Here is a 15,231-nt window from a genome sequence, read left to right on the forward strand (position 1 = left end):
CAGCTTCAAAACGACCTGTTCTCTCTTCACATCTTCCTTTTTCCAAGGTACATATTTTGAGATAACAAGGGAATAAAGTGAGGAAAAAAAGTCAACTTTTCCACGGGTCGGAACAAATAGAGCTTTTTCAATGTTTTCAATACCCCAAGGTTTGCGATCCTCGAGTTTAGCGCTATACCTTCGGAACGAAGCAAGCGCTAAACTTGGGAGGGTACTGTATATGTATATATATATATATATATATATATATATATATATATATATATATATATATATATATATATATATATATATATATATATATATATATATATATATAAATCCACCCTGCTAAATATGCACAAGAAACAACATGTGCATGTTGATGCTGCTGAGTCATGGCATACCCAAGACGAGTCAACACTGAGTCCTATTGCATTGGTGGACACTAGTTTACATGGACTACCACTGGTCTGCACAACACTCAGAATCTCTTTGAGACTCAATGTTCAGAGGTGTGGTTGGCTGGCTAATTTTCTGCTGATGTATGTAAGGTTTGGCATTTTCTTTCTGAGCATGCCTGTTTCATCATAATTAAAGAATTGTGTTTACTTAATATCATATGAACTTTATACTACCTTGGCAACTTTAACCCTTTACATCTTGTCACTAAGCTATGCCTTAATCCATCCTTAACCCTTTCATTGCTAAGCGGTCGCAATGAGACTATCCCCTCAGGTGCGCTCGGGCACCCCAGCGGGGGAAGGGAATCTCTTTTAACCGCTATATCTCAAAAAATATTCATCACAACTACAAAACAAAAACACAATTGGAAAGAGGAGGCCAAGATCTATAAGATTCGGTTATGTAAGCCTCTCCTGCAAATGTACAGGCATGTTCTTTTTTTTTTTTTTTTTTTTTTTTCTGTGAGTGCGACTGACGCTCGCAGGGAACTTTTAGCACCACCAGCAAGTGACGCTAGTGCTCGCTCTTTTAACCTCTGTATCTCAAAAACTATTCATCACAGCTAAAAAACAAAAAAACACCATTGGAAGGAGGAGGCCAAGATCTATACGATTCAGTAATGTAAGCCTCTCCTGTGAAAGTACAGGCACTTTCAGGGGGTGTTGCCAGTGAAGACGTACATTTATACCTGCGCGACAGTCAGCCATAAGGCAACTACTGTAGATCTCTTGATGACAGGGCGCTGGCAGGGCAGTATTGCCAACTGCAAAATTTACAACTATTTGGTCAAAATATGTCATGTGATAGGTGAAGCTATGCAAAAATGTCGCTATATTGGACAACAACATCCACCAGTTGCTCGTCCGTAGATTTTCCGCGCTGGGCTGACATGATTTTCCACCAAATTTAGTGGAGAACCCACTCAATTGGCAATCCTGTGTTGTGAGAAATATTGTTGGAACACTCTCATACGTGGGAGATTTGAGTGCGGGTGGAGCTCGCAGCGAGTGTTTAGCACCACCAGCAAATACGCCTAACACTCGCTGCGAGCGTTTAGCCATGAAAGGGTTAAACTCAACCCCATGGACTTTTAACTTTTCTTAAAAGCCCTTGCTGTGGCACTCTATCTAATGCTGACTAAAACTACAATGCAACATTGCATTAATAATAGAACCGGTAAATGTTTGCATTGGCAGCTTGTGTCATATTGAAATATCTGGATAATGCAGATGTGTATCATACTTAAAGTTATGCTAGTTAAATAATTTGGGTCACTCTTAACCTTATACTCTGAGATGAATTTATCCGAGGCTTAATTTAAAACTTTCAATGTAATATTTGTCAAAATCTACAAATAACTTGGAACTTATCATATTGTATTTATATTGTGTGAAATATGAATGCATGATTGTGATATAGACTTTATATCAATAAATTTATAATTGAAATGATATACAACTTACTTGTCCATATACTGGGTAAGGCGGATATATGCAATACAGGCTGCATCGTCTCCCAACAAGTGAACATGAGGACTTAGGATCATGGTATTGACTGTCTTGCAATTCTTCCCGAGTACTGCAACAGAGAACTTTCTTGGTTAATAAGTGAGTATGATTCCTACATGTTATGAGCTTCTTAATAATTTTGAATAACTATTTTTTTAAAAGCAGTTTTACATTTCATACACCCCAGTAACACTCCCGAGTACTGGACTCACAAATAGACATACATTCAAATGATAATGTGCATTAGCACAACTTGCACATTGTGCCCTATTATAACTGAAGACTGAGATGGTATGAAAATTGGATGATAAGTATGTATTGCCTTAGAAGTGCAATAATTAATAATCTGTCATATATTAGTATATACTGCATGGTGGTGTTTAAGTGGATTGTGAGTGTATTGCCACTAAAATCCGCTGAAGAAAAGTATATCATCAATTTATGCCTTGTGCAGGCACTATGCATAAATAAATGAGCTACCATATAGCTCTTTGACAAAGTAATACTGAGACTGAATTGCAATGCTTACTGTTAGAGTAAACTTATTTAAAGTAATATTAATTCCTAGAATTTATATGTATTGCACCTTGACTAGTAATTAAAAGGAGCACCACAGAAGGAACAGAAGATTGACTAAAAGAACATCAGATGATAGTTGTGGGAGGGGAGTAGAGGGAGGTAAGGAGTTGTGATAAAGAGTGAAGTTTGTGGGACATGTGGCTGCAAATGGAAGATAACAAAATGATGCAGTAGGTGACACTGCAATGACCTGTTGATTTGATGTTTTCAAAATCTAATTATCTGTGACAAACTTATCAATATTTAGAAAGACTAAGATAGTTTGGAAAAAAAATACTGTAGAAAAAACATAGGTAAGTGGTACAAGAAAACCATTGTTAGATTTGAAGACAGAAGGAAATTTTGTGAAAGAAGAATGAGTGAATGGCAATAAGTAAGGACTGTGTGCATTGAGCCAAATTTATGGGCATATGTGTAAGTAAAAATAAAACATATATTTATCTAAAATATATATACCATCACAATCAAGAACTATGTTTGGGAAGTGTAACATTATCTAAATACTTTTCCGTAAAAGTGGCATGCCTTGTCCTGTACTCAGGAATTTTACTGTACATTTTATTATATATGCAATAATATAAAACAAAGATAATCTAAAATGTAATTAATTTTTAGTTATCGGAAAGATATCTAACAACACACTCAGGCCTCCACCCACGTGGGTTTCATTACTGTCAATTTGTCACAACATGGTAGGCTACCCCTAAAACATTCAAATTAAAAACCTACTTCAGAAACTTTATTTTAGAGGTATGTGGCTACACCAGCTAATTTGTCAAATAATTTCATATGAAAATGTTTCAGAGAATTAAATATTGCTCACCTTGCCCTATTTTTTGGAAAAAAAAAAAAAAAAAAAAAAAAAAAAAAGCCATTCAGCTACAAACCTTGCAGCCCCAAAATCTAATCAGTATTGTTCTTATAAATATGATTCAAAGGTGAGTGAAATCAGGCTTCCAGTGACTTATAAGTGACCCATTCTGACTTCTGACTAGAGGGGAAATTTGCATGAAGCAGAGGGTAAGTTTCATATGTACTCAGGTCCCATTCTTTGCCATTTTCAGAGCAAGAAGGGAGAAGTATATCATATATGTCAGTGAAAGACAATTATTAAAAACATTTAAAATAGCATTTCATTTTCAAAGACAAATTGGGAAACAGGTGACTTTGGCAATCTCAGTACCACCCAGGCCCCTTATAGGGTAAAATGAGATTCACCAAAATAAATGGTGAGCACAATACCACCACGTTGATGGAGGGTCAACGGTTTATACAATATGAAACCACCTAAAACTGAATGGTAAATTTGGAGACATTTTCATAATGAAGTTAAGTGTCAATTTACACAAGCACACACACACACACACACAAAATATATATATATATATATATATATATATATATATATATATATATATATATATATATATATATATATATATATATATATATATATATATATATATATATATATATATATATATATATATATATCGCATGGTAATATCTGTCAACTGCATTGCTCTCCTCCAGCAAATTAAGTGCTACAAAGCGGTTTATCGAAGCTCAACCTATGATGTGTAACACTTCAGGGTGAATTAAAATACACACCACAAAAGCTATTAGCTATAAAACTGAACAAAACAAAATAAAACCTATCAGTTCGGAAACCATGAACTACACTCAACTACTGTACATCGGGGCTTAGGCACTTGAACGACATTTTAAATTTGAGGATTAGGGTAACACCACAGTAATCAAGCATTACCACACTCATTGCCTTTCTAAAACAGATAACGACACTAATTTCAAAATACTTTATTTTTATTTTTAATGAATGGCGTGTTTACATGCAAGCCTAATCACCTGAAACCTCAACCCTCCTTACAAAACACTCAAAGTGTTCTGTACCTTAATTTGACTTGTTTCTTTCAAATATGATATCACTGGTAAGTTTTGAATAAGGAATATCTAAGGAAGTATTTTACAAACAACTTAGATCCAATCAGTAAGTTTCAGATAAAATATAAGACTGAAAACAAAAAACTTAAGCTTTCATAATTTTAGTATTTGTTTTTATATAATAATTCAATCGTGTCCCATTTTAAATAGATTTATTACCAATGTGGAGTTCCTTGTCTTACACTGATCCTGACAAGATTATCATAGTCTAATTCAAGGTCATGAGGAAAGGGCTGCATGCATACTTACACCCGGTGCCAGATTTAGTCATAAGCTAAACTAAGGCTAAGGGCCTCCCAATCCACAAGGGCATCAAGAAGATTCCAGTTTGGGTTTTATACCCATTTTCCAGTGGTGAAGAAACAAAATTGCAATAACAATAAGAATTGGTTGAATTACAAAGCAGCAAAGAGTTGAAACCCAAGTTTTGTGAGATCACCTGGTGAAATTTATTAACAAGGAGCCTCATAGCTTAGGTCCTCACCAAGTCAAAATCTGGCACTGGTTATAACAATGATATTACAAAGCTTAAATGCAGTCATCATTTAGGGTCACTGGTTTCACCAGCCTCCTCTTTTCAAAAGAATGCAAAATATTACTAGAAATGCATGAGATTATTTCACAAGTCATTTTTAATCAAATTTAGTTAGTCAGAAAAAATATAAAAGATTTTATATGACAAGGAAAAAGTACCAGATAGATGGTTTTACACAGCTGACCCTTGCTATTCACAAGACTTTTATGTACTGAACCGCCCCATCGCAAATAAGACAAATCTACAAAAGACTGAACCTACAGTATTTATAGGCACTGGTATGTATGGAGATGATCAAAAGTTCCCAGAGTCAAAGGAGTCACAGTGCATGACATGCCATAGACGACTCGCAGCCCAAATATAAACGCAGATTTAAGTGGAATAATGATATAGTAAAAGCTCATTTATCCACAACTTGACATTACCCACATGGGAACTCATATTTGTAAACATATTACAGTGTTGTCATAGGGTGTGGTTGTCAGAGAAATTATTGACATTAGGACCAAGATGTGCAAAACTATTAGAGAATTTGTATAACTTACAGCTGAGTGGGGGAAATGATGCACAAAACTACCACAAAATCAGCATAACGTACAGATAATGTGGGGGATACATGTGAATTGAGAGCGGTGGCGTCGCCTCCAAAAGATACTGGCCTGTGTCTCGAGTTGATGACATCACAAGAGTAGGTGGATTTTCAGGTTTTCAGTGCATTGAAATGTTATGCTGTGACCCACTATTAGCAAACTACAGGATAATGTTTAGGAAAACTGAAATTACCACCATGTTCATGATACATTGGTGCTTATCATGAGCATAAATTAATTACAGTAAGACTAACTTATAAAATGATGGTGATAAGAAAATAAACATGTATAAACAGTTTGTCTCACTTTGTTTCCTTCAACTCATTGTAACTCCCACTTTTGCTTGCACTGAATTTTCAGTTACTGTTTCATAATTGGCACACTTTTCTGATTTTGGGGGTATGTAACATGCACCAATAAAGAAAAATTGGTGCTCAAAATCAGTAGGAAAGTAAAGCTGCTGTAATCTCCCCCATGTAGCCTAATATTTCCTCTAGGATTGAGCAGCTGAGGCCTCATCTCTCTTGTCAAGAGTGATGCTCGTCCGTCAAGGCATCAGTTTGCGGTAGTTTTACTTTCTTGGGAGTTCTGGCTGCTTACTCTTTTTTCTTTTTGGTACATGTTCCATGCCAAAAGAATAAGAAAAATTTGCTGATTTTGAGAGTGACCAAAAATTTTATGTGAGCAAAAATATGGGAGTCACAGCAAGTTGAAGCAAAAAAAAGTAAGACAAAATATTTATACACTTTTATTTTCCTATCTATAGGTAATAACATACACACCACGCCTTGCCATCTCATGCCCCTCAATTACACAAACAGCACACAGGAACACACTCACAACATTCATCCAATGTTATCATGCCCATGTGGTTAAGCTTAAGCTCAAGTTTCTCCAGTTTCTCTAGCTGCTCATGCTCCTCTACGTACGGTCTGTGTTGAGTGGTCCACAAACTAACTGCATATTGATGTCTGACATATACCATACAATGGGCCATTTATTATAGGGTTTGTACATCTTGTTCACACACACACACACACACACACACACACACACACACACACACACACACACACAGATTTGTGAGAAAAAAAAAGTGTCAGCAGAATCTGATGCTGAATTGAAAAGTTCTTAGGGGTCTTTTCATACTCAAGTGTCTACAACTCCACAGAACATTCATTCCACATAAATAAAGCTTTTTCAGTGAATAAGCTACATTTAGTAATTATGTTATACAGTATACATGCAAAATGCAGCATAAAGTGCTTTAAAAGCACAGTCAATGCCATCAGAAAGTCCCCAATTGTCCCACTCCCATACCCAAGAAGTTACTATAGCTTGTAAACAATGCCACAAAAAGTCATCAACGTTACCATTTTCAAAGTAAAATTTGTGGAACTCCAGGCCCTCCACTAAATTGCCTAACGCCTCAGGTTCGAAGGAGGTCAGGTGAGTGTCGCATATTTTGCTGGAAGGAAAATGAGACAAAATGAACAAGGCTGACCACATTAGAAATCAGGTGGCAGCAGGTAGGCTGGCTCAACAATTACCTGCATGTACATCAAAACCACTGACTGTTCCCTGATAAAGCTTACTGTGAAAGAAAAGGAGTAAACATGTATTAATTCATGAATGGGCAAGTTTACCATAATAAAAGACTGAGGCCGAAGGGGAGACATGTTGAACCGAGCTGAAGAGAACATGTCAAAGCAAAATTTGCTACTCCTCAGGAATTGCAATTTTCCAGTTTATGAATTAATCATAAGAAAATCCAGGTCAATGTAATCAATACAATGTAATTGAATTTACAATCTGTATACAAATTTTAATAAACTGTCATGTATACAATGTGTATCAATATTAAAATAGGTCGCATATTCAAGTACTCACACAACTTACGATTCATGTTATAGCACTGATCGAGTTTCAAAAATTGTAAATTAGTAAGAAACTGCTACAGCTACTGCATTTTTTCATGATACTCACGTGTAGCCTTCAAAGTCACCGCTGTTTATGCAGTCAATGAGCTGCTCAGTGGCCTTGATAATCTCTTGCTTGCGAGCTGTAATGGAGGATTTTTTTTAATAAATCTGGGAAGTGATATCCTCCTAAATTAACAACTTACTGAATTTTATTTTTAAAGAAAATATGCAGAATTATGCAGTGCAGGACTTCCAACAGAAACTATTAAGACATTCCATAGTAAAGAAAATCATATAAATTAGAGAAGGTTTAACATTAGTATGCTGTAACAAACACAGTGGAATACTTTTATGCTTCAATATATAACCACTGCAAACATACTGAATAATCATCAAGCATGCATCCATTATCCATGCTTTGCAAACATCTATAGGGAGTATATTTTAGTTAATAAATTATCAAATAAATGAATAATTATTTTAGGAATTACAGCTGATGTGCAAACAGTGTATGTAAAAGACTGGGAATCTATACATTTCATTAGCATTATATGGCCTTTGTTGCCTGGTGCTACAATGTGAAGTCAATTGTACATTTCACATATCATGGAATATAATAATAAGTTCCCACAGAAAATATGTTTTGAGAGCTGGTTGGTGTCCAGTGTTATGTGGTTGTGTCTAAATGTCTAATTATTCTACATAAAATAACCCTGAAAGATCCTTTGGCGTCAGGCAAGGATTGCATTTTATGATGTGACCAGTTCAATGGCTCACTAAGAAATGAGTTTTTATTACTAAATTTCTGGAGTCCCAATAAATATTAATGCTACACTCTTTTTCACAGCTAAGGTGCTTAGCTGTGTTTAATAGGGCCAGTCTTCTAGGTCATGAAATAATTATGAATAAACTGCCAGTGACACTAGCAGAAGGTGATAGGGGAACACTGATACTCACGGTCCAAAACATTGTTGTTCCTATTGGCTGAAATAGGCAGAGACATAAATATAAGTATAGAAATGTGATAGAAATGACCAGCAATATCTTACTAAGCAATACTTTTTTTCTGGTTCTGGATGCATTTCTGGCATGCCTATTGTACACAAATAAGATACATGTCATTACATTTGTTATGACTATATTCAGTAATGATGAACACTATGTTTCACAATTATCTTAAGTGATATTTCAGAACTGTAGAACAATGCCACACATTATGTCATTAAATTATTCTGTAACAGATTTTTCTCTTGTCTTATACCATAATGAAAAATATCTAACATGCTAGGTGTAACAAATTCCTATCTGACAATATACACAGGTGCAGATGCTTCATATAATATTTTCTACTCATTTCACACTGGGCTTCTAATTCTAGCATGCAAAATGCAAAGTTACAAATCATCTTATATCTTCCTGGGGAACACAAGAAGGCTCTCCTCACTAAGATCCACCAAATATTTGCACCTCAAGAGAATGGAATGTCAGTATTTCCTACAAAACATTAAAGCTGTTAACACTTCTGGTGAGCAATATACACAAGCTTTCCATATTCTAATAATTCAACTTTGCATAATGCATAATAAAAGGACCAAAGAAAATGCAGTTTCTGTATGATACCAAGTTCCAGAGTGTTGAATCTAGACCCATTACTTGGGTTTATTCTGTAACATTTTCTTTGCTACCCACATATAAACTTCCTAGGCTACAGGTTCATCTAGTCTTTCCAAGCAGAGCTAGGATGAGACTCCCATGAACAATATACGAGCATGTGGCTGCATGCGAAGTAAACACCGAACAGTCAACTAAACCTCACTAGCCAGCAGTGGATGGCAGATAGCAGGTACATCTCTACATTCCTGTGTTTCAACCTTAAGGTGTATATTCATCAATGTTCTGAGTTTCATTCAACTATTGACACAATATTTAAAGCAACAAATATTGTAACAGCAACAGCATAACATGAATGCTGGATGTACCAAGATGGCCGGTGGTACAACATCAAAGGTGCCAGTAAGAGACCCGTGCACTGCCCAACATCAACAGAGGATCCAGTTGGACAGTCTCAGTGTAGCTCACACTGATAACCAAAAGGATGACTCAAAATCATCTGACTGCATATCTGAGCACATCAGAGGTGAACATACAACAAAAGAATGAGAAGGCCACGAAGAGGCTAACTTTGCCCAGGTGGAAAATAAGGACCAGCAACTAACAAAGACCCACCAGGGGAACAGTGTTCTCTATTCAAGATGGAACGAAGAAAACATGTACAAAGAAAGGTCAACATGAAAGGGACAGGTGAAATAGGAACTGTGGAGTTTACTATACTGAACATGTGGTATGAGTTTCCATGTACTGATAGGAAAGGAAATCTTTCCAAGATTATGCTGAAACAAATGCTTACTCTGGATTATCATATTCATGCTTAGCAATTATAGTGTATTATATACAAGACAGTTAAGAAAAGATGAGTAAAATGGAAAAGTCTACATTAATGTGATAACACATTCTTACAGTATGATAATAGCAAAAGCCTTAGCGCTGCACCTTCATGAGGTTACTATGGGGAAAGGAACAGGGTAGCAAATGAGTGAAGGTGACCTCCTTGGCTACACTTGACTAGGCAAAGGTGTCACGTTGGTGGGTACAAAACAATGCATCAATGAGGCTAGTGAGCTGAGGATGAAGCAGCTTGGTGGATGTGCAGAGAGGAGGAAGGCTCTCTCCTGCAGGCTGGCGACTCACCTGCATGCCAGGAGAGTGAGGAGGACAGGGAGGCAGTCTTGACAGAGTTACGCACATGGTGGTGATCTGTCAAGTCAGGTCAGGTCAGGTCAGTGTGACACTCATGTATGTCATGGATGCAAGCACTAATCCCCAGCTCTTGTCTCTACTATGGAGGATTACATTGGCCCGTGGCTGTCTTGCCTTGCGTCTCTTGCCTCAGCAGGACATGCTCGACACAAGGGCAGCTCTTAGGACAACTGTACTTTGTTTGCCACTCATGGGATAATTAGAAATGTGCAAATATTCATACATACACTGGACAATTAACAAGACCAATAATGCGACGATCATGGTGAGGAGAGCGCAGAGATGCCAACACTACCAGCTGAGGCCTGAGCGCGAGGGATGGGTGTGAGGCCCTAGTGAGTCCGGGCCGCAACTTGTAAGGCAACGATCACACAACCACCAAGTTTACCATTCTTAATATTGAAGCTTTAGTGAACATGCACATGTGGGTGATCATTTGATTTCCATCTAATTTAATGGGGTAGATGATTAGTGCAATTTATACATTAGCACATTCTATATTATGGTATTATTTTTCTCAAAACTACAAATTACCCAAATGGCACATTCTGAATCAACTGGTAGGTCTTTGTCAAGCTTTTCCTCTACAAATTATGCATGTTTGCTTATGTTATGCATCAACACACATTTGAGGAGCCCAATCACATGTCTCGGTAACATATTTAACGATTCTGATTCTAAAAGCAACTCTCCAGCTGCATTTCATCATGAAGAAAACTTCTAGTAACTAATTATCAGAAATAAATGTATACCGCTATGAATTATAATATTAAACTGCAAAGCTTTCGTATTTGTGGTTTCCAGTTTCACTCTTGGTTAAAAGATTTAATATAGATTACAATGGAGAGAGAGAGAGAGAGAGAGAGAGAGAGAGAGAGAGAGAGAGAGAGAGAGAGAGAGAGAGAGAGAGAGAGAGAGAGAGAGAGAGAGAGAGAGAGAGAGAGAGAGAGAGAGAGAGAGAGAGAGAGAGAGAGAGAGAGACTAATATATATGCCAACATACATAAACAAAAAGGACAATGAATAAATTAATACATTTCGTATTTTTGCTATTAATGTGATGTCAAATTATCCACATCACACAAGCACACGGCAATAAGTGCCACTAAAACCTTTCAAACTGAAAGAAATTACTAAAATGCAGTACAAGAAAATAAGAAAATTATAATTTGAGACAATTCCTGGAAATTTACTTAGTAAAATAGTAAATAGAAAAGTAATACCATGAAATTTCTATGAATATTCTTACTTTTAGAAAGATACTGATAACAATTAAAATAACATTTGTGTGTGTGTGTGTGTGTGTGTGTGTGTGTGTGTGTATATATATATATATATATATATATATATATATATATATATATATATATATATATATATATATATATATATATATATATATATATAATATATATATATATATATATATATATATATCAATATATATATATATATATATATATATATATATATATATATATATATATAGTCTGCAGAAATTATCTCAATAGCAAGTAGTGACCAAGAATAGCAAGTGGGGGCTACACTGCTGTTCTCCAGCCTCACTGGCTGGCCTGCCAAGCCAACAGAAGGTACTAGTTAAGAAAATTGCTAATTATATGATACCAAAAAGCTGCTGGATTGCAACATTGTACTTCTTTCAACTGTTACAAGGATCTCAAGCACTTAAAATACTGTAACAATAGATACACACTACACCAATCAGCTGATCAGCTCAGCACTATCTAATGCGCTGTCAGTCAAAATATTTTGTCAAAAGTCATCTTCTGATGGCTTGGCTGGCCCTCCTTCTGCCCAAACGCAGTTTCCTTTGCTTTTAGTCACTCTCAGGTTCTCGTCATCTGCCCGTTGTAGTGAGACAAACTGGGATGTGACTTCAATGGAAGGAACAGCTACCAGGCAGCAGGGAGGCTGAAGACTGTGCAGCTACCACTTCACTAGTTGATCGAAAGAGCTTCCAAGTCCACCTCCTCTGCATCCTCAGGGCTGATCTCAGAGTCCAGATCATCTGAGGCACTTTGACTGGCCCTGATCTTTGGCCCCCAGCAGCCTGCTCAATATAATGTGTAGCCATGTCAAAGACAAACAACAAAGAAATGTGGAATTTATAGATACCTCAATTATACTGCACTAATTCAGTCTATTTATGAATATCCTAACTGTAATTCACCATGGCCTGATCATGTGCTGGACTTGTGATCATGTGTGTGTGTGTGTATTTACCTAGTTGTAGTTTTACAGGGCCTGGGCTTATGCTCGTGTGGTCCCGTCTCCGTATCTATAATTATCCAACTTTTCCTTGAAACTTTGCACACTCTTTGCCGATACTATTTCTTCACTTAATCTGTTCCAAACCTTTATATTTCTTTGTGGGAAGCTATATTTCTTTATGTCTCTTGAGCATCTTCCCTTCCTCAACTTTTTACTATGTCCTCTAGTATTCCTGCTGGAAGGTTCCTCTCTTAGTAGCAATTTCTCGTTATCTACTTCTTCCATTTTACTCAATAGCCTATATATTTGTATTAGGTCTCCTCTTTCTCTTCTTTGTTCTAGTGTTGGCAAGTCCATTTCCTTTAGTCTCTCTTCATATGTCAGTCCCTCCAGTTCTGGAACCATTTTTGTTGCCATCCTCTGTATTCTTTCTAGTTTTACTGTGTTTCTTCATATGTGGAGACCACACTTTCCGCGTATTCTAGTTTAGGTCTGATCATAGTAGTTATTAATTTTTTCATTATTTCTTTGTCCATGTAGTGGAATGCTATGCCTATATTTCTCACCATGTTATATGTATCACCAAAGATCCGATTTATATGACTTCCTGGTTGCATATAATCTTGCATTATTACTCCCAGGTCTCTCTCTTCATTTACTTTCTTTAATATTTCACCATCTTCCATTTTATATGTCCATTTTGGTCTTTCTATACTTTTTCCCATTTCCATAACATGACATTTCTTCACGTTGAATTTGATCTCCCATTTCTGACTCCATTTCCAAATCTTGTCTAGGTCCTCTTGCAGCTCCTTGCAGTCTTCACTGTTTCTTATGTCTTTGCAGTTTAGCATCATCTGCGAACGGGCTCATGTAGCTGTTTATTCCCTCTAGCATATCATTAATATAGACTAGGAAGAGTACTGGTGCTAAAACCGACCCCTGGGGCACTCCACTTTCCACCGTTCTCCATTCCGATCTAGTGTCCTTAACCACGGTTCTCATCTCTCTTCCTCTTAAGTAGCTTTCCATCCAGCACTTCATTTTCCCTCTCACGCCTCCTTTATTTTCTAGTTTCCACAGCAGTCTTGAATGTGGAACTTTGTCAAATGCCTTCATTAAGTCTAGGTAAATGCAATCCACCCATCCGTCTCTTTCCTGTAATTTGTCCGTCACTCTTGGGTAAAAGCTCAGCAAGTTTGTCACACATGAGCGGCCTTTCCTAAACCCATATTGATTGTTTGTGATCAGATTATGTTCTTCTAGAAATCTCATCCATTGTTCTTTTATTAATTTCTCACATATTTTGCATACTACACTGGTCAGAGACACCGGTCTGTAATTTAGGGGTTCTTCCTTTTTTCCACTTTTGTATATAGGTACCACTTCTGCCCTCTTCCACTCCCTAGGAACTGTGCCCGTTTTAATTGAGCACCTAATGATGTCATATATCGGGCCAACTAGCTGTGTGTGTGTGTGTGTGTGTGTATTTCACCCCAGCCTGATCACGAGTTGGACTTGCAATCGCCAGCAAGTACCCTCCCGATTAGAGCAAGGCTCTTAACTCAACTTCTGGGTACTGCCAGGACCTCACACACTACACACCCCATCCCCCTTGCTCAAGGGGGAAGAGTAACCACTCCTACTCAGCAGGAAAATCCCAGCCTGAGCGGGCCTCAAACCTCTGCCTGCCAAGCCACGAAGCCTGGCAGAGCAGTGCTCTATCTGAGTGAGCTTTCAGAGTGGTCAGCAGAGTGTGTGTGTGTGTGTGTATGTGTGTGTGTGTGTGTGTGTGTGTGTGTGTGTGTGTGTGTGTGTGTGTGTGTGTGAAATTCATCATAGCCTGAACATGTGCTGGGTTTGTCATTTCCAGCCAGTATCTCCCGGAGAGAGCTTTGGAGCTCATTAGCCCATCTATGGGTACTGCTAAGACCTCACACCCACCCCTCATCCCCTTAATAAACTTAATAAACAAGAATATAAAAGTAGGAAAAACTATTTATGCATATGTGCATTAAAATCTAAGTTGATACAATTGTGGTGGAGACCTTATCAGCTCAACCAAATTGCCCTCCTATGGGACTAGCCTTCCCACCACACACACAAAAAATCTTTAACTCTTCAGGCACTTAAATGCATCATATTACTGCTAATTCCATACTAATGCATGTTTCTTTAAAAAATAAGGATAATGAAAATATCAAACAGGCAATGAACATAACTACAAGCAGTTCGTCAGTTGGTAAATGTTAAAGGTTACTGAGTGTAGGTGGCGATGAACTGCATCTGCCACTTCTCTTTTAATTCTCTGAAGACTTACACATATGCAACTGTTAATAACTTATCTATGTATGTTTCTTTCTATAAAAATTGGGTAATAAAAATATCAAACATGAATGATAACTGAAACATAACTAGAAGCATCTGGTCTGCTGGTACTCATAAACACTGCATGAGTGGTGGTAAAGCAGCATTGCCATTTTCGTCTTCAATTTACTTATCTTTATCCATAACCCATAAAAGATCCCGAACCATAGGATGTAACATCCAGGTCACACATGTTATTTCTTAAGCCATAACAAGGATGAGTGGTGCATGACTGTATACATCTACAATATATGTGCACCACCCAGAGCCAACTGA

The 15,231-nt window shown here is 37.1% G+C and overlaps 1 protein-coding gene across 1 annotated transcript in view; it reads right to left on the reverse strand.

Annotated features, from left to right (window-relative positions):
- The window catches only part of LOC127004703 (calcium/calmodulin-dependent protein kinase type II alpha chain-like), a gene marked incomplete at its 5' end in the record, with an annotated part of 123,379 nt that overhangs the window by 2,030 nt on the left and 106,118 nt on the right, over positions 1 to 15,231 (reverse strand). Inside the window, 5 exons of the mRNA XM_050872793.1 lie at positions 1,908 to 2,022; positions 6,992 to 7,086; positions 7,605 to 7,680; positions 8,498 to 8,524; positions 10,289 to 10,354. Coding sequence (XP_050728750.1) covers positions 1,908 to 2,022; positions 6,992 to 7,086; positions 7,605 to 7,680; positions 8,498 to 8,524; positions 10,289 to 10,354 — 379 coding nt within the window. The remainder of the gene's footprint in view (positions 1 to 1,907; positions 2,023 to 6,991; positions 7,087 to 7,604; positions 7,681 to 8,497; positions 8,525 to 10,288; positions 10,355 to 15,231) is intronic.

Source organism: Eriocheir sinensis, chromosome 28 (assembly GCF_024679095.1).
Source record: "Eriocheir sinensis breed Jianghai 21 chromosome 28, ASM2467909v1, whole genome shotgun sequence".
NCBI lineage: Eukaryota > Metazoa > Arthropoda > Malacostraca > Decapoda > Varunidae > Eriocheir > Eriocheir sinensis.